The sequence below is a fragment of the Talpa europaea genome, assembly GCF_964194135.1.
Source record: "Talpa europaea genome assembly, chromosome: 1".
Lineage (NCBI taxonomy): Eukaryota > Metazoa > Chordata > Mammalia > Eulipotyphla > Talpidae > Talpa > Talpa europaea.
Window position 1 is genome coordinate 11,760,340 of NC_140073.1, and position 21,219 is coordinate 11,781,558.

A 21,219-nucleotide genomic window follows, 5' to 3' on the forward strand; every position below is an offset into this window, starting at 1 on the left:
AACTTAAATAAGGGACCAGGAAAATGAATATAAGAAAGTGAAAATCAAAATCAACAAAAAACTATGAACCAGAGACACTTTTAGGGGGGCGGGGGCGGGAGGGGAGGGACTGGGGTCAGAATGGGGGGGGCTGCAATTGTATGGGGAATATAACAATAAAATAAAAAAAAAAAGAAGGGAAAAAAAAAAAAAAGGGAATATGACCGTTTAAGCCTTCAGAAGGTCTCATAGCCACTGCTGCACCCTGCACAGTGTGAAGAACTCAGTAGATTTTACTGAGTGTTTGGCTTTTAGTCCTGAATCCTCTTCTGCTATTACACCTATTTCAAAGCTAAGATATCACTGCTAGTGTCTATAAACAGCACTGAGGATAAAGCACATGAGGGGATACCTAGTATAAGCAAATTAAGCCAAAGCATGCCCCCAGAGCGCTTAAGCGAAGGAACCCACCTTGAATAGTGTTTGTTCCTTGATTCTTAACTTATCTTCTGAATCTTCTGTAATCAGAAAATCGAATCACTTGCACCAGTCATCCCAGGCAAACAGAGATTTGTTTCACTAATAAAATCTAAAGATAAAGTTATTAGAGAAATTAAAGAGTATGTTTAGCATTCATGGATCTAAAGCTAATACACCTTGGTTCAGCCAAACTCAGGTTTTTGTGTAGCCAAATCTCCATTCAGGCTCAAATGGGGCAAAATCCTTTATTCAACCTAGATGGTCTTAGCAGGTCCCTTGTATTTTTCAAAAGAATATTTCGGGAAAATGCATGATTCAGCAGTTGCCTGAAAACTGCCTTTGCAAATAACTAACTCCACACTCGCCACTACTTTCTCACTGCATCACAGGGGAGCCTTTGATGGGATAATACCTAAGGCCTGTCCCATTTGTTGAAATTGTGAGCACCACTAAGAAAAGCTCTCCACGTGTGGAAGCCAGAGCCAAACCAACGAGCAGCGTCAGTGTGGGAGACACACTCTTCCAGAGGGTCTGCCCAGTCCTGGTGAATGAGCTGACCCAGAATCTATTCCCTGCCTAGAGACACCCCTTAATGCTGCTACTCCCCTAGGCACTGACCAGGTGACATCAAGGCACCAGCTCCATGTGCCGATCCAGCACTTAATGACTCTCACCAAGAAAGTTAAAAGAATAGAAATAGGGCCAGTCTACCCCAAAGCCCAGAGGGAGGATTAAGGAAAATATTTGTTGAGCAAAGGAGTCACTCGCATTTAAGGAGTATGAGATGGAAAATTGAGATCAGAGAATTGAATTCCCTGAACTTTTCTAGCATAGCTGTCTGGGGAGTTTCTGAGAAGAACACAAGTCAACTTCCCAGTTGCTTCATTCAGAGGCTAAGGAACTTATCTCTAATTAATCCAATTATAAAGTCAAGACTTCTATTTGCCCTGCATGACTAGTCCCCTCTAGTCCTAGGCCCTCGAGGTTCCCTTCTGCGTTCTCATCCCTCTGCCTACCATAGACATCCTCAAGAGGCTCTTGATACCAATTCTGCCCTCACCAGTCATTGGATGACCCATGTCAGCAAGTTCCAAAAGATTTTAACCAGGTGGGCCCAGACCATTTCACACACATACTCCATGGACCTCCTGACCAGAGAAACTAGACATGGAAGGGCCATCGAGGTCATCATCTTCTTGTGGAAGAAACACCAAAGAGAAAAGTACTTCTGTGAAGTTACCCCATGCACAGTCAGCATAACCAAACCAGCTCTTTCCTGACTCCCACTACAGGGATCTTCCAGCTGTTCATTTTTAAATTCTAAGCCCTTTACCACTGATTGTCAACAAATGTCTTCACAAGCAAAGGCTTCAGAAAAACTAGAGTTCCCTAGTTGCCAAGCATAGTGTCCTAAGTCACAGCACATTACACACGTGTTGGGCAGTGTTGTGTCTCTCAACTTTTCTTTCTGACATCTCATGTATAGTCAACTCTACTATGGAAACTAGTGTTGCCATTTGGCAGATTAGCTAACTGAGGCTCAAAAAGTTTAGGGAATCGTTCAAACTAATGTAAATATTCATTGCGTTGCCTAAAATATAACTCCAAGGGCAATTTGCACAGAAATAAAACATGCAAAACTAAATTTAGATGCAACAACAAAAAAAGCCACAAGTGAAACAATTCTGAGGAAAAGCACAAATGCAGAGTTTCATTCCCTCAAAACTAGTCTCCCACCAATCCCACTCATAAGTATCTACCTAAAGAGGTAAAAACAGAAATTAGAAGGCATGTAAACACTCCTATGGTCACTGCATTACTGTTTACAATAACCAAGTTATGGAAACAGCCTAAGTACCTGTTACTAGCAATAAAATATAATTGCTAGCCCTGTGCACAGGTGTTTGAGGGAGGCAGATTCTGTGGGATTCAATGACCACACCGTATTAAAAGAGAAAGAATTTATTGTGAGCAACAGAGCCGATGTGCGAGCAAAACTATAAACAGTGCCCCAAACCCAACCAAACCGATGAACATGCATACATACTGTACAGTTTCCTCAGAAATCAGCATCACGGAGGCAAAGAGTCAGCACTCCGGAGAACAGCACGGGAGACTTATCCACGTCCAGCAGCTGCGAGGAGCAGCAGCTGGGTGACCACTGTGTTTTTATCTCCCAAGGTCGGATATGGCCAGTATCCAAGCTCAGGGATTCATGGTGGGCTGGTCACGTTTCTGTGCAGGACGCCCCGCAGTTACATAACCAGCCATATTTCTTGGTGGTCCCAGACACGGTGAACAGTTACATAACAAGCCCTATCTTTTGGCTCCTGGTCCAGGCGCTGGCCAGGCTCCGGATCAGGGGGCCAAAAGGTGGTCGCACATCTTCCAATGTCCCCGGCAAAACAACATTAACACTTTATTTTCCTACATTTCGGCCCTATGGTTTGTCGGGGATGTAGGTCTGATGTCGATACCAAAAACTATGGGCAAGTGCCAAAGACCAGCTTTTGGCAAAATGTTGGGTCAGAAGTCCGTGAAAGGAAAAGACGGCCTAGGTGAAGGAAAGGGGCTGAGGGGAAGGGGATGAGGTAAAACACAAATTTTTCCAAACTTGATCCCAAACTTTAACAGCATAGCATAAGTTTGTAAATTAAATTTACTTATAAACCATATTATTTATTTTTGCGTAAAATGACAGGGCAGAATAACTAAACAGTAATTTTAGCTGGCTTTGTTGGAATACTTTATAGAGGATCTGAGCGAATCGTTGGCATCCGGTCCGTGTAGGCTTCAGGAACAAGGTTGGTCTCATCAGACTGGGCTTTTCTTTTCTTGAGATTACCAGGACTTTTTCGTTGGCTGGGTTGCCCAGTCCTGCCAATGGAGGCAAGCTTCCTCACCCTTTTTGGAGGTCTCTGGAACCCTATGGAACAAAGCAAACAGGTTCTCCTCTTCTTGGTTCAGCTTTGTTTTAACTTTCTGGAAGAACTTCACACAAAGCCACACAATTAAACTCATGTCCAAAGTTTTTTGTTTAAGCAGACAAAATCCCTATGGAAGTTATGCAAAAACAGACTCTGAGCTAAGTAGTGAAAGATTACTACCACTATTTTTATGCTGTGTTGGTATCAAGGGGAGAGAAAATGCAAACACAAGTTAGCTTTTTTGGAAAAAAAAAATTGCAACCTTGCTGTAGATCCTGGTCACCAAAACAAGAAAACTTTGTGGATTCAGAACAAAATACAAAAAAATTACCAGTATTATGTCAAAAAGCTTAGAAAATATCAGGTGTTTTCAGTCCTGTGTAGGAAATTTGTACTCTCAACAGTTCCATTAATATGAATCCGTTGAGGTCTTTTTTTTTCCCTCTATTTTTTTAGAAACAATTTTTGGAATAACAATTATTAAACAGTAAATAATAAACAATTAATAAACAATCAAAATATACAATATTACAAGGTGACAATTACCATTGACAATTTACATACATATTAAGTACTGAGAGGTTTTATACACATTTTAGAAAACCAGTGTTAACATTTCTGTACATGCCAAAGTTTTAACATTTTTCCAAGTGACAATGCTTTCCTTTCAGTTTTACTTCACTGGGTAAGCCAAATAGAACAAATTTATTTAACGCCTTTCCCCGGAGGAAAGGGAGAAACTTTGTGGAGAGTCTCAGGAGCTCTACTGAGGTTTCACAAAATTTCCTTGCATCAGTCAAATGAGAGGCTACCAAATTTGAACTTGAATTTCAACAGAAACAACAATATTAAATTTCTGTGAAGGTACCGGGCTTAGTTTAGTATTACAATGTTGACAATTTTACTGAAATGGCCTGTGTGGCCACATGAAAGCAAGCTTTAGTATTAATTAACTTTTTATTATGTGAATAAATTGATTAAATAATGTAATACAGTCAAATTTTAAACACATTTTATTGTTTTTTTAAACCTATTTTTGCAGGTTTTATAAACCAAGGCAAATAAAATTTACTTTTCCTTAAACCTTTTACGACTTACTACATAACCTTAATTTTAGCCTTTTTTTTATTTTTATTTTTTTACATTTTGGCACAACCAGACATTTTAATTTTTAGAAAGAACTATTTTTTTTTTATTTACCATCAGTCATTAATTGCTCTTTCTCTTTTCTTCAGACACCACTAAAACTTTTAACAAATCATGATGGTGGTTTTCTTACAGTAGTGCAGAACACAAGGAGGTGCTTTGTGTGTTTGTCACCCCAAAATGTTAATTTAAGCATTGCAGATTATTAAAATTGACTTAAAAACAGTACATATATAAGTATATTTATGTTTTTAGTCAAGGAAAGAAAAATACTTCAAAGATACATTTAAACAGAATAGATTAATATTAAATTTGAACTAGTTTTTGTATATTACTTTATTTTCCTATGGTACCCAACAACAGAGTGCTAAGATGTGGTATAGATACACAATGAAACACTACTCAGCTTGGGCCTCCCGGGTGGCGCAGCGGTTGAGCGCTGGGTTGCGAAGCTGCCCGCGGCCTCTGCAGCGCCGGTTCGATCCCCGGCTGCTCCCCGGCCACCGGAGGAGGGTCCCACATGGCGCGCAGACCTCTCCTGCCGCCCGCTGCTCCCCTCAGCAGTGTACTTCGGTCTTTCTGCCTGCTCTGCTCCCCGCTCTGGCTCTGGTGAATTCTCTCACCCTCCCGCGCTTCTGACTGTACCAGTGCTTGTATGTATGTATGTATCAATCAATCAATCAATAAATAAATCTTTAAAAAAAAAAAAAAAAGAAAAAAAAAAGAAACACTACTCAGCTATATTAAAAACAAAAAAATGAACTCTCGCCATTTGCAACAATATGGATGGAACTGGAGTGGGTTATGCTAAGCAAAATAAATCAGAAGAAATACTGGATGATGTCACTCTTATGTGGAATACAGAGAAACTAAACAAAGGGAAAAAATCAAAACCAAAATAACTGGTATCACCCTGTATGCTCAAATCATATACAAAGTTGTAAACCATAGTTATCTCAGTAAAAGTAATTAAGAAATAAAAATAAATACATTTTTAAAAGCAATTGCCTGCCTCAAGATCACTGCTGCACTGGAGTGCAGCATTAGAAGACCCCTCCTAGACTTCATTCTAGATATTCCTCCATCCTCTCAGCCCAAAAAATGAGGAAACTATAAACCAGAGAGAGACACACTGGGGGGTGGATGGGGGAGCTGGGGAGTAAGATCAAAACAAGGGGTGTAGGACTATAAATTGTATGGGGACTATAAACAAGATGAAAATGCATACACGGTGAAAAAATTAAAAATGATATAAAAAATTTTAAAAAGTAATAAAAAATATATTTTTTTTTAAAATGAGGAAACTGAAACTTAGGAGAAGGTGACTGGCCCAAGGTCACTATCAGTTAAAGGCAGAGATAAAGATCTTAGGTGCCCCCTTTCCTGGCCTCTCCTATTTTCCCCTCCTAAACATCAAGTTCTCCTCCCTAATCACCTTCTTTCCTATCAGTCTCTTCACAGCATTTTTCACTTCAGCATTCCTGAAGGAGTAAATGACAGGGTTTAAGAGCGGCGTGACCACTGTGTAAAACACAGCCACTATCTTGTCAGCAGGGAAGGTGACACAGGGCCTCATGTAGACAAAGGAGCAGGGGATGAAGAACAGACCCACCACCGCAACATGAGAGGCGCAGGTGGACAGGGCCTTGCGCCGGCCCTCTGAGCTCTGGCTCCGCAGGGAGTGTAGGATGACCACATATGAAGTCAGCAGCACCACGAAGCTGATCACTGACACGGGGCCGCCATTGGCGATGATTAGCACACCAATGAGGAAGGTGTCTGAGCAAGCCATTTTCAGCACAGGGTGGACATCGCAGAAGTAGTGGTCCAGGGTCTTGGAGCCACAGAAGGGCAGCTGGAATAGGAGGAAGGTTTGCCCCGCAGAGTGCAGCAAGCCCCCACCCAACGCGGCCCCCACCAAGACACTACACACTCGCCGGTTCATGATGACGGTGTAGTGCAGGGGCTTGCAAATGGCCACGTAGCGGTCATAGGCCATCACCGTCAGCAAAAAGATCTCAGTGCCGCCCAAAAAATGGAGGAAAAATATCTGCGTGATGCAGCCCTTGACAGAAATGACTTCTGTCTCCATAAAAGTGTCAAGGATGAGCTTGGGGACTGTGACAGAGGAGTAACAGATCTCCACAAAGGACAAGAAACCTAGGAAGAAATACATGGGCGAGGTCAGCCCTTTGCTGGCCTTGATGGTCACCACGATGAGACCGTTTCCCAGCACAATGGCTGTGTACATGAGGAGGAAAATCACGGAAATGACCTTCTGTACATCCCGGTTCTGGGACAATCCTAATAAGATGATTTGTGTCACGTTGCTGGTAGCAGCCATGGTTTAGTGCTGACAGCCTAGAATCACAGAAATCAAGAATTTTCCTTCATTACTGAGAAACATCCTTCTCGAACCTCAAGGACAATTGTCATTGTGCTTCCTGCATTGAAACAGAGTCTAATGATAACACAAACTCACAAGAGTCAAAATACCTTCTGCCTTGAGTTTCTCCAAAACATGCTCTTCATGAGACAAGTGAGCAAAACAACCATCATCAGCTTAGTAAGTGTCCCTAGAAATGTTTTCTCTGAGCTACGCACACGCATTAGTGAATTTATCTTCACAATAAAAATGAGACAATATTTTACACATAAGAAAACTGAGATTCAGATTCAGTTGCTAATCCAAGGTCACACACCTCTGGACTGAGTACTGCTGGATCTTTCAAAACATAGATGCTTCTACTACATCTGCTGCTCAAAGGTGACTTATGTGGGTGGCATAAGAAGTGTTTCAGCATCAATTCCAAAGAGCACCTGCACCCCTATGTTTATAGCAGCACTATTTACAATAGCTAAGCTTTGGAAACAGCCCAAAAGCCCAAAAATAGATGACTGGATCAAGAAAATGTGGTACATATATACCATGGAATATTACTCAGCGTTCAAAAAAGATAAACACATGCAATTTGCAGGAACATGGATGGCACTGGAAGGGATCATGCTCAGCGAAATAAGCCAGAAAGAAAAAGAAAAATACCGGATGTTCTCACTCATAGCAGGAATCTAGAAAACTTAAATAAGGGACCAGGAAAATGAATAACTATAAGAAAGTGAAAATCAAAATCAACAAAAATCTATGAACCAGAGACACTTTTTGGGGGGTGGGGGCCGGGAGGGGAGGGATTGGGGTCAGAATGGGGCATGTGCAGTTGTATGGGGGAATATAAAAATAAAATTTATTATTTAAATAAATAAATAATAAAAAAAAGAAGTGTTTCAGTCAATCTGACCTCACACCAGCATGTGGAACCCATTTTTTATCCAGTGCTTGAGTTTCTCAACCTCAATTATCCTGCAAACTGCAAAACCAACCTAAGAGGTATCACAAAGCAGCCAGTAACTTCAGAGCCTTTCGGCTAACATCAAATCGAGTATCTGTTCTAATCAGAAAGAAGCTGAAAAATGGTCACCCACTGTCCTTGAGGGGGAGAAGGAGAAGTCAGAGTCTCCAACAGGTGCCTCAATAGTCCTAGACCAGTGGCTATGAAACTTTTCCCAAAGTCACTATGTTCCATTTTATCCCAAGCTACTGTTCCACGAGGGTACCAAGCCTGCTTCAGCAGAGCCTCGGGGCACATCAAGTGCATACAAGGACAGGCTCACAGGTGGTTTCATTACTGTCACCTGAAGCAAAGATGAGGTAAAGAGCCCCTGATGAGCAGCACCACGGGCCCCAGAGACTGACGAGGGTGATCAAACACAGAAAATCCAAGTTACAACCTCAGAAATGGTCATTCCCTCAGGGAGAAACAGCCCTCGAGCCACCCTGTGCTATCCTAAGCTGATATTCGCACACCGCACAGCCAGCTGGCAGCCCGGGCCACCCTCCCTGTTGCTGGGGAGCAGCTGTGACAGTAGGACCTGCTGACGGGAACACTGGGCAAGGGGAAAGGGGACCTGGCTCAATCCCAGCACAGCAGCTTAGGCGCCGGGTAACAGGAAACAAGGACAGAGCCCCCCAAGTCTGCCATTTCCATCTGAAACACAGAAATTAAAATCACTTTTGCATGTTATGCCCTTGGGGAATGAAACGAGTCACAAGCCTTAAAAGCAAATTATAATCATAGTTTTTAAGATTATAGTGATGAAATGACAAGGATATCTTTGAGGATGCTCTTGCTCTGCCTTTTTGCCTGTTACTGTGGTGCATACAGGGACCTACTAGGGTGCTCCTGCTTTGCCAACACATTTGTGTAGACTTGTAGCATCCTGGGATTCTGATTCAAGCACCTGACAAGCCTATGGAATCATCAGCAAGACAATGAAACTGGACTGAATGTACCAGGTGACATGCCAAGCCAATCACAGAAAGAAAAATGCTGTCGGAGTCTACGTTCTACATGAGGACCCCAGAGTAGAAACCTTCATAGAGACAGAGAGTAGAAGATGGTTGTCAGAGGCTGAGAGGAGAGACACATAGAGTTAGTGTTAGTGGGGACACAGTTTCAGTTGTGTGTTCATGTTGGCCACACAACAACGGGGTTGGTTAACAGCACTGAGCTGTACAAAGAGGTTAAGGTGGTAGGTTTTAGGTTTTCTATAATCAATCAGTCAGCCAGTACTCACATTTGCCCTTCGCCATTGCCACCTCCAAGAACAGTGGTGGAAGCTTGTCAACATTGTCATGCCCCGTCCCCCTCCCTCTTTGAGATTCTTTCACATGCCTATTAGGGAGTCTGATTAGTTTCACAGGAGGCAGAATAATTGAGCTTGAGAGACTCTGACATTTGCAATGGGAAATCCTTTCCATGCAAGATGGATATGACCCCTTGTTATGGAGCCTTCAGAAGTAAGAAAAATATAGAAGAATCTACAGATTACAAGACACAAACCTCAACTCACATATGAGATATGAGATGTGTGACCTTGAGCAACTGATTCAGCTTCTCTGAGCTGCAGTTTCCTCACCTGTGAAGTAATCATAAGACTCAGAGTCACGGCTCCTTACCTCCCCACTGGCTCCTCTGTGTGCCCAGCTGACCCTTCAATCCACCAATATCCCACACCCGGATGTTCGTGCAGAGAGCAGGAATCTCGGGTGGGCTTGTTTCACCCTCATGGCAAAACAGCTCTATTACTAAGTGAATATTAGACTCAGTGAAATTTAGCTTTGAAAGTCAGTGTCCTCTGTTTCTTTAATTACTTCTGACTGGGGTGTTAGTGACAGAGGTCTACAAGGATTTGTAAAAACTACTTTAGTGTCTGACTTTCCAGATTTAAAAAGAATTGTCTTTTTCTTCCCAAAGCTGTTGAAAGTTAACAGAGCATGAAGTACCTAAAGTGGAATCAATTTTTCTATTAAAAAGTTAAAATTTGAAAGTTTGTAGAATGGAAGAAAAAGGGAAGTAACATTTATCAAAACTCTAAATGAAAATGGAAAACATGAGGGAGATGATTTCATCCTGAGGTCATCAGACCCGTAAGTCATTGACAGAAGCGGTGACATTTGATTGTGGGGTAATTTTAATTCTGACTTTTTAATTAGTAGCACCAAAGAAGAGGCCCTGAAATAGAAGTGTGTGTTCATAGCACATAACAAGTGAATGGACATGTCCCACTTTCTGCTTGGGAAAACATAACATAGTGATGAGCATAGACTCATAAGACAAATTGGTCCCAATAAACATTTTTCCAATCTTTACAGTGAATCTGGTCCTCACCTATGATGAGTCATATACCATTCCTAGCATAGAACCTTGTGTCTGTGGAACTGGAAAATAAGATTGGTCTGACTGACCTATTAGAACATTCCTTTCCTCTAACTTTTTCTCTAAAGATGTCCCATCAGCAGAGGAGTCAAACAGGGCCTCTCCTTCCTGGCTATCCAGTGAGTAATCTTAAACTGCTAAGGCTGGAAGGAAGCACACGAATCTCTCCTCTTGCAGAAGGGAAATCCAAACCCCGAATGACACAGCCTGTGGTGCAGAGCCTGGACTAGAGGCAGGCTCCAGGGCTTCCTGTCCGTGACCACATCACTGCCCCTCTCTGCCACTGACTACACCCCCTGGTGCTCACCCAAAGCTGGCTTCTAGAGTGGAAGGCAGGATGGAGAGACAGAGGCACGTTTCTAACAAAAGGCAAAGCAATGCTAAAGGTAAGATCTACAGACGTGATGTAGGAAATGAACAACAGTGTGGTCTGCCGTCAATCATTTACCTTCCTGAGGTGTAAAGTCTATGCAGCCAGGGTGGGATGTAGGGGCCCTGGAAAAGAGAGGATATCTCAGGAGTCTGCCACATTGGACAGCCAGGGAAGGAAGCCTTTGCAAGATATCCTGGAGGACTTGGAATCTTAGCTCTAGCACTTTGTTGCTAAGGTTGAAATGACTTTCTGCCTGTTTCACAAAGGCACGTCATAAGCACATCACGTATTTCCAGCAAAAGGGAATATGACCATTTAAGCCTTCAGAAGGTCTCATAGTCACTGCTGCACCCTGCACAGTGTGAAGAACTCAGTAGATTTTAATGAGTGTTTAGGTTTGAGTCCTGAATCCCCTTCTGCTATTACACCTATTTCAAAGCTAAGATATCACTGCTAGTGTCTATAAACAGCACTGAGGATAAAGCACATGAGGGGATACCTAGTATAAGCAAAATAAGCCAAAGCATGCCCCCAGAACGCTTAAGCGAAGGAACCCACCTTGAATAGTGTGATTCTTAACTTATCTTCTGAATCTTCTGTATCAGAAAATCGAATCACTTGCACAAGTCATCCCAAGCAGAGATTGTTTCACTAATAAAAGGTTATTAGAGAAATTAAAGAGTATGTTAGCATTCATGGATCTAAAGCTAATACACCTTGGTTCAGCCAAACTCCGGTTTTTGTGTAGCCCAATCTCCATTCAGGCTCAAATGGGGCAAAATCCTTTATTTCAACCTAGATGGTCTTAGCAGGTCCTTTGTATTTCTCAAAAGAATATTTCTGGAAAATACATGATTCATCAGTTGACTGAAAACTGGCTTTGCAAATAACTAACTCCTCACTGGCCAGCTACAAGTGCCTCTGGGGAAAATAACTGTAAGTCCAGCCAGAGCTACTTTCTCACTGCATCACAGGGGAGCCTTTGATGGGATAATACCTAAGCCCTGTCCCATTTGTTGAAATTGTGAGCACCACTAAGAAAAGCTCTCCAAGTGTGGAAGCCAGAGCCAAACCAACGAGCAGCGTCAGTGTGGGAGACACACTCTGCCAGAGGGTCTGCCCAGTCCTGGTGAAGGTTCAGTGAATGAGCTGACCCAGAATCTGTTCCCTGCCTAGAGGCAGCCCTTAATGCTGCTAGTCCTCTAGGCACTGACCAGGTGACATCAAGGCACCAGCTCCATGTGCCGATCCAGCACTTAATGACTCTCACCAAGAAAGTTAAAGGAATAGAAATAGGGCCAGTCTACCCCAAAGCCCAGAGGGAGGATTAAGGAAAATATTTGTTGGACAAAGGAGTCACTCGCATTTAAGGAGTATGAGATGGAAAATTGAGATCAGAGAATTGAATTCCCTGAACTTTTCTAGCATGGCTGTCTGGGGAGTTTCTGAGAAGAACACAAGTCAACTTCCCAGTTGCTTCATTCAGAGGCTAAGGAACTTATCTCTAATTAATACAATTATAAAGTCAAGATTTATTTGCCCTGCATGACTAGTCCCCTCTTGTCCTTGCCCCTTGAGGTTTCCTTCTGCATTCTCATCCCTCTGCCTACCATAGACATCCTCAAGAGGCTCTTGATACCAGTTCTGCCCTCACCAGTCTTTGGATGACCCATGTCAGCAAGTTCCAAAAGATTTTAACCAGGTGGGCCCAGACCATTTCACACACATAATCCACGGACCTCCTGACCAGAGAAACTAGACATGGAAGGGCCATCGAGGTCATCATCTTCTTGTGGAAGAAACACCAAAGAGAAAAGTACTTGTGTGAAGTTACACCATGCACAGTTGGCATAACCAAACAAGCTCCTGACTCCTACTACAGGGATCTTCCAGCTGTTCATTTTTAAATTCTAAGCCCTTTACCACTGATTGTCAACAAATGTCTTCACAAGCAAGGGCTTCAGAAAAACTAGAGTTCCCTAGTTGCCAAGCATAGTGTCCTAAGTCACAGCACATTACACACGTGTTGGGCAGTGTTGTGTCTCTCAACTTTTCTTCTGACATCTCATGTATAGTCAACTCTACTATGGAAACTAGTGTTGCCATTTGGCAGATTAGCTAACTGAGGCTCAAAAAGTTTAGGGAAATAGTTCAAACTAATGTAAATATTCATTGCGTTGCCTAAAAAATAACTCCAAGGGCAATTTGCACAGAAATAAAACATGCAAAACTAAATTCAGATGGAACAACAAAAAAGCCACAAATAAAACAATTCTGAGGAAAAAGAACCAATGCAGAGGTATTACATTTCATTACTTCAAGTTTTGAAGTAACAATATTAGAATATCAGAACAGTATGATATTAGAATAAAAACAGACACACAGGTCAATGGTACAGAATTGAGAACTCAGCAATTAACCCACATATGTATGACAAAGGACGTAAAACATACAATGGAGTAAAGAAGGTCTCTTCAGTGAATGGTGCTCAGAAAACTGAACTATCAATATAGGCAAAAGCATGAAACTTGACTGCTGTACTTCACCATTAAAAATTAAAATGGTAAAGACTTAAATGTAAGTCCTGAAACCATAAAATACATGGAAGAAAACATAGACAATAAACTCATCAACATAGGTCTGAGAGATGTCTTTGGGAATTCTTCTCTAAGAGCAAAGGAAACAAAAGCAAAGATGGACGAATGGGACTATACCTATCTAAGAAGGTTCTGCACAGTGAAAGAATCCAATCCAAACAAAAAGGCAACCCTCTGAATGGGCAAAGAAAGATATTTGCAAGTCTGATAGGGGATTAATGTCCAAAATTTATTTTTAAAAACTCATATAACTCAACAACAAAAAAGCCAATTATTTTAAAAAATTCAGAGACACTAGACAGACATTTCACCGAAGAAAACATACAGATGGCCAACAGACTCAAGAAATGGTGTTCATCATGACTTATTACTAGGACAAGGCAAATCAAAACCACAGTGAGCTATCACTTCACACACATTGCAATGGCCATTATCTAAAAGACCAGAAATTAGTGTTGTTGAGGATGTGGAGAAAAAGAAACATTCTTGATGGAAATGTAAACCTGTAAAATTTAACTGTAGCATCAACATACTTAGTGTCCAGTGACTCAGAGTCCATTGATGATGTTCTTTCCAGAAGGCTCCATCACAGCCTGCATCCTAAGGTCCCAGACCACCACAATAATAACAGTAAGGCATCAAGAGAAAAGGAAGTTAGCTTCACTGAGTTTCATTCTGAAACAATGTTTTAACATATATTAACAAACTATAAGCACTTTCAGAAAAAAAGAAATGGGGCATTTATGTTAACGTCCACATCTACTGGACAAATATTTATTTGGAGCGCCTATGATGTCCCAAGTACTGTACCAGGCATTTGAAAGCAATGAAGCCACAGAGGATATTTAGTGCAAAAATGCCTCAAAATAAAATTACTAAACTGCCTGAAAATGCTGGAAATCTCTTTTGGGTACAATTAAAGCCTATTATGAATAGCTGAGAAGAACTGAAAGAAGACTCATGCATGGACAGATATGTAATTATGATACAAAATAGAAGGAGTAACCAGCAATGATAATAATAATGATCACGGCTATTATTTATTGAGTCTATGGTACAACACTATATCATGTTCTTTTCTAAAAGCTTTACATACATGTCATCTTATTAATATTCACAATAATTTCATGTGGCTCATACTATTGTTAAGTTTATTATATTCATGCAGAAAGAGGCACTGAAAAAAGCAAAGCGCCTCAGATCTTGGGGGTTGGCTGAGAGGCGATTGGTCCATTTCAAAAAATTTCAGAGCCAGAGTTCCTCCAGTTTTAACAGGAACATGTGTGCTGCTCACCGGGGAAGTGTTGGAAGAATCAGTATGAACTGATACACAAAGGACTGCACATGGGCCTAAGGGTTGCTAATTCAACATGCATTATGAAGCCCCAGCTACATGCATGACATTCATGGATGCAAAGAAGAAAAAGGGATAAGAGACAGCCCTATCCTTGAGGGCTTACAGTCTAATGAGAAACACATAAAATAATTAGAATGAAAGTGATAAGCACGTGATGAAAGTACATCATGATAATAATGAACAAGAGGCACAAATACAACCCAAGGAGAAGCCCTCATATGGAGAGGACTTTAATCTAGGTCTTTAATCTAGAATTTTGCCATATGAAAAAGTGATAAAGTCATTCCAGTCAGTGAAAACGGTATTTTCACAGATTGTTGTAAATCCATGACCATGACTAGCAGGGACCACAGAGAAGTGGGGAAGATTTCCTAGGGCCTTTCAAAAAACTATTCAGCGACATGGTCAACCAGCACCTCAGGACAAAAGGAAAAAGCCCTAAGGCCTATAGCATATCATGATGCCCCATCCCTCTGCAGGAGACCACCTGCAGCACCTCACCTGGCCCTCCAGTGGAGGCTGAAAAGGATGGAGTGTGGGTGCAAAGCAATATGAGTAATTCTAAAGTCAACAGGGGCCAGTTGTTCAGCTTTCTCAAAATCATTCACAATTTGTAAACTGTGGCAGTGAGTTAAGGTGCAGATGGAGATGCAGAGGAGTGAACAGTCACATAAACACAGACTCATCTCATTTCACCAAGAAACACTAATAGACATTTAAAGAAATGGACTTGGCATCATCACTCAGAATAAAGGACAGAATCTAGAATAGAAAATACTTAGAATAATATTTCCCTACCTTTTATTCTTCATGTTAGGTCTTTTATGCATTATATACATTTTATATCTGGAGAAGGCTAAAAGTAATTTCCTCTGTTAAAATGCTGGACTGGATCTTTCCCTACTGCAGCTAGAATCTAGCCCATTTTGATTTTTTTTCAATTTATGGATACTGGGCACTGTTAGAGGTCCCAAACAGATTTGATTATCTTTGGTGCCAACATGCCACAAGAAATAAAATTGCTCTAAGGATTTTTCTGGTATTTGCAGTCAGATGCCAAGAACCAACCATAAGAATAGAAAAATTCCTGGTTTAAATTTTCAGGCACACTTGTCCATATTAGAAGAGAAGATTAGATTCACTCTCTGTTATAATTCATCATTCTGTTCCCTTTTTAATGAAATATTGGTTGTTATCATTAGTGAAGTTGAACAAATAGGGGAGCAGGGAGGAGAATGGAAGGAAAGAGGAAGAAAGCGAGGGAAGGAGAGAGGGTGGGAGGACTCAGTCATAGAAAGAAATTATGTGACCTACAAAACATTTGTCAAAAGGTTCTCCTTTGCATTTCACTTGATTTCAGTCTTAAAATTACTTAAACCCATGGTATTGTTAGCTGTAATGAAGGCAATGTGATCTGTGTCCTTGAAACATTACACCAGGACATCATGGCATCCTTGGTTACTAAGGAGAAATCATGGCAACTGTAACATCAAGTCCATACATTTGTTTCTGCCATTCTTGAATAGCTTGACTGTTCCACCAAAACAAAAACCCATTTTAGGAATAAAGAATAATCAGACATACATTCTTTAATCACTTTTCCATTTTCAGTCCATTCCTGAGTTCTTTTTGCCCCACAACTTCCTCATGGCGATTTTCACCTCTTTGTTTCTGAGCGTGTAGATGATGGGGTTCAGCATGGGGGTGATGACCGTATAGAACACAGCCACCAGTTTGTCCTCGGTGAAGGTGGAGGATGGTCGCATGTAGAGGAAGATGGCAGGTCCAAAGAACAAGAGGACCACTGTGATGTGAGAGGCGCAGGTGGAGAGGGCTTTGCGGCGCCCTTCTGCAGAATGGTTCCTCAAATGGACCAGAATGACAATGTAAGAGATCAACAAGATGATGAAGGAGCACAGAGCAATTAAGCCACTATTGGCCAATACACTCACCCCTTCCACATAGGTGTCCTTGCAGGCAACCTTGAATAATGGCAGGAGATCACAGAAGTAGTGGTCAACCACATTGGGACCACAGAAGGGCAGTTGGACAGTGATGATAACCTGAATTATGGAGTGAAGAAAGCCCCCAAACCAGGAGCCAGCCACCAGTACATGACACAGCTGACGACTCATTATGGTCGTATAATGAAGAGGCTTGCAGATGGCCACATAGCGGTCATAGGCCATCATCACGAGCAAAAGGATCTCAGTAACACCAAGGAAGTGGAAGAAGAATATTTGAGTCAGACAGCCCTCCAGGGAGATGGTTTTAATCTTGGCAAGTAAGTCGGTGATGAATTTAGGGACAACAGTGGAAGAGTAACTGATTTCTACCACTGATAGGTAGCTAAGGAAGAAGTACATGGGAGAATTCAGACTTTTACTGATGGCGACGGTCAGCACGATGAGGCCATTGCCCAGCACCGTGGCCAGGTACACAGGAAGAAACAGCACAAAGCACACTCTCTGCACCTGTGGGTCCTGGAAAAGGCCAGTCAAGATTAACTCAGTCACATTATTTTTCCTGGCCATGGATGTTGTTCGGAGATGGTGGATCTTAGAGAAGAGCCCTGTGACAAAACAATCAATCCTAATACCAATCACTCATGGTTATTTAGCACCACCCTGCTGACAGAACTCTTCACACACATCATATCCGACTGGTTCATTTCTGGTTTTGTGTGTTTGTTGCTGTAGCAAATAGAGCACACTCTACGTAAGACGCTGTTCAAGCTTCCTCACAAAATCTCGATGATACCTACATGACAAGGGAGAAAACTGAGACTCCAAGAGGCTGTGGATTAACAAAGCCTCCAAGTAAGAAGTGGGAAATGGTTCTGTGTCTGGAAGGAAGCCAAAGCATGCGGATGCCTAATATTTGCATCAACATCACAGCAGGTAACTGCTGCTGCCCTTCGTTCCACGTCAATTATATGCTGACTGTGAACAGCATTTGACAGTCATACCCTCTATTAATTCTTCTAGTACCACTTTAGGGTACTCATTGATAGATGAGGAAACTGCAACTCAGAGAGCTTAACTTGCCCAAAGAAATACAACATGTGTGTGGTTGAGCCAAGGCTGAAACCCAGAACTACTAAGAAAGGGAAGAAGATCTGTGCACTCCTCAGTCAGGAAAGAAAGTAGCTATTCCCTCCACTGTCTTAAAGAAATGGCATTGAGACCCATGGTTGATATAAAACTTGTCCAAATGCATTAATTATGCCCTGTGAATTGCAGGCATAATGCAGGAAACTCCAAGTTATTGAGATTGTTTCAATGACCATCTCTGCAACATGAAAGACCAAGAAGCTAGATGGGTGTGTGAAAATCCAGGATCTCCCTTTGCTCTCCTGAGCCACTAAGGGATTTGGTCAGGGCATAGAACTGAAGTTGCTGAGGCTGAGCTGTGGAATCTGTCAGTATCGCCCAGGAGGGGTGTCCTAACAGAACCTCTCATCACATTCCAGTTGTAAAAAACATTCTCCCTTGCCCTCAAGCTTGAAAGCTTGGACTCACTTCTAACTCATGCCTCTCTTACATTTCCCATATTTATACAATTCCCACATCCTGTTAATTTCCCCAGTTCCTTCTTGCAGCTTCTACCTTCAGACTGAGGATAAGCTCATGTGAGGATTACTGCAGCTTGTGCCTGCTCCATCAGTCCCAGGCCATCTCTAGTCTACTCCCTAGCTCCCAATTCATTCTGCATTCTGAAGTTAAAATTTTTTTTTGTATCTCTCTCTGCTCAGGTCACTCAGAAACCACCACTGTCTACTAAGAAACAGGCCTACGTTCCTCTGCCTGACTTTGGAAACCTCTGAGGTTCCCCTTCAAGCCAATTTCCTGACAACTAAACAACATACATTTTCCTATTCAGAGGTCTCCTCCTGTCTTCCTGCATGGAAATTGATTCCTAATATAAGGGCATCTCTTACCTTTCATTAACTAGTTTATCCCACCTTTTTCCCTCCCTCTTCAAGTCCTAACTACTCTACAATGTCCATTGTCTAGACAACCATCCTAGCTCTTTCTTATCACAGGTTAATTTACCTCCACTCCTTACACTAGTTCATTTACCTCAACTGCCAACTTTGGAAATTAGCCCAAGATGTCTTTCTGTTAAATGCAATAAGGCACGTAGTACTCAGCTCATAGCATATTATTATTTATAATAATAAATGCAAACTTTATTATTATTCTACTTCTAAAATGCAAACCTGAACAAGTCATGCATTAGCTTGAAATCTAAGAGTACAAAAATTAGCTCAATACAATTAGCACGGCATAGAAGACCCTCCAAGAACTGGAGTGTATTCACCTTTCCAGCTCATTTGCGAGCAGTTCCCTAGAGTCTGCCCCTAGTCATTCTGCAATATAGATACCATCCCCCACACTCCAGCTCTTTCTGCACCTTGTTCCCTCTACTTAGTGTGCACACCTGGGTTTTCTAATTAACATTTATTCTTATTTTAATGATAAAATCAAATACCGCTCATTGCTCAGCTCCCAGTCAATACTTCTTCCGTGTTGTTTACCTATCTCCACTGAGGTACTGGGCAAATTTTATTATAAGTATTATTTCTATATCTCACGAACCCTATATTCATGTTAGAATTTTCAGAACTATATACATACATGCTCCATAAATGTTTACTGAGCTGACCTCAAAAAGAAAAAAATTCTCTACCACCTATAGTTAGAACCAGAGAGTTTGTTGCTCTTTATTTCTATATACACATTCATTGTTCACTAAGGCCTGATGTGACCTCTTTGCCTTCAGGAACGGGCCCTAAGTTTGTTACTTCATAAACCCCCTCAGCACTGAATTGTCAGCCTCACAGGGATCATGAATTACAAAGTAATCCATGGGCTTCATGTAGGTAGATGATGTCTGGACCCAAACTAGGTAGAATTTTATCCTCTCCCGTAAAGCCTCAAAGAGAGAAAGCTGGCAAATACTAAAAAATAATGTGACAGGGAACCTGAGAGACCCACTGCTCTACACTCAAGGTCAAATCACAAGGGCCTTCTTCCCATGACTCACTTTGGTACATCATAGAATCCCAGAATGGAAATACCAAAAAGAACTTGAGGACACATTCTATCCAGCCCTTGCTCCTTTTTACAGAGGCAGAAACTGAGACTCAGAGAGGAAAAGTGACTCACCCTAGATCACACAACAATTTTGGGCCCCTTATTCATTCAGTCAACTTGAGAAATCATTCTGGGTTGGCATTACCTACCTTGTGTGGATAATGGTAAGTCTTAGGGCAATTGACCATCAAGCTTCTCATCAAGTTCACAAAAATTTCTTCTTTTGTTGCAAGAGCTCATCACTAAAAGTGACGTCCTGGGCTAAGGAGTTGTACCCTGGACACAAAGGCCCTCCTCACCACAGCACCCTCCACTGGGCTCCTTCCTCCACATCAAAGGCCCCCAGTGGGCTAAGCCACTTCATTTCAGATAAGGCACCACGTGAAACTAAATAAACATTCCAGCTGAAAGGAAATATATAGATGTTAATATAATCTCCTTAGTTTACAGATAAAGCAACTAAAGCCCAATTGGCTCCTCAAAGTCACAGTAACTGGCCAACTTGCCGAGGTGCTGTTGCCATGATTCTGAGATCCCTCTCCACTGACTGATTTTGTGATTGTCACTGCCAATTAACAGTTTCAATATTATTTCCACATTCCCTGGGTCCTTTAATCTTTTAGAAAATGAACAGCATGAGGTAAACGGTAACTCACAAATGGGGAGGATTCAGGAAATCAGTTCTATGGCCAACCTTTATATCAACTCGGTAGAAATAGAAAAATAGCTACAGGAAACAGCAAACTGGAAACTTTAGATCCTGTTTTTCAGCTGAGAAAAATCACTCACTTGTTCGAAGACCAAACTGTTTTGCAATATCAAGATTCTCGAACTATTTAAAATGAATTGAGCGGCATGCTATAAGCAAGGGACCAAATTCCCAGTGGAATTTCTTGTCTCTAATGCAAAACTTTGCCAGGAAATGTGAATTGAGAAAAGGTTCAAAATGTTTCATTAATTCAGTTGAGAACTTTGAGAAGTTACAAACTTCTGGTAATTATGCTCTGAGAGATGGTAGCTAAAAATCATGACATTAAGAGAGTTTTTTCCCTAATTTTTTTTAGTTATTATGGAGTATAAGGCTGAACGGAGAAAAAATAAGAGGACTGGCTCAGGTGAAGGGACTGCAACCTGCTTAATTTTAGACAAGTCCTTTAACCTCTACAAGTTGCAGTCCCAAAACACAAAATGAAAAAAAATGGACTAGATTATCTTTCCTGTCCCTTCTCTAACATTCTATACTTTAAGACCACTTGCACTGATGCCTTAAACTCCCCATAAGTAGACATGATGATTATGACACAATAATGCTAATTGCAATTTATTGAGTACCTACTATGTGCAAGAAACTATACTGAACATTTTTGCAGCCATTGCTTTTGACAGCCACAGCAACCCTGCAAGACAGGTGCTCTTACTGAGTATTTTTTGTTTCCTTCACAGCATTTTCTTTTCTCTATTTCTATCAAAACTACTCAGATTTTGCT

General features: G+C 41.5%; 2 protein-coding genes across 2 annotated transcripts; both read right to left on the reverse strand.

Moving 5' to 3' along the window:
* Positions 1-5,925: 5,925 nt before the first annotated feature.
* On the reverse strand, positions 5,926-6,876 carry LOC311171712 (olfactory receptor 4X1-like; the record flags this gene model as incomplete). The annotated part of the gene is made up of 1 exon (XM_084234777.1): positions 5,926-6,876. The coding sequence occupies one exon, from the start codon at positions 6,874-6,876 to the stop codon at positions 5,926-5,928; it is 951 nt and encodes a 316-aa protein (XP_084090903.1).
* A 9,364-nt stretch (positions 6,877-16,240) lies between these two features.
* LOC311171822 (olfactory receptor 4B1-like) lies at positions 16,241-17,167 on the reverse strand (the record flags this gene model as incomplete). The annotated part of the gene is made up of 1 exon (XM_084234870.1): positions 16,241-17,167. The coding sequence occupies one exon, from the start codon at positions 17,165-17,167 to the stop codon at positions 16,241-16,243; it is 927 nt and encodes a 308-aa protein (XP_084090996.1).
* Between the last annotated feature and the right edge of the window lie 4,052 nt (positions 17,168-21,219).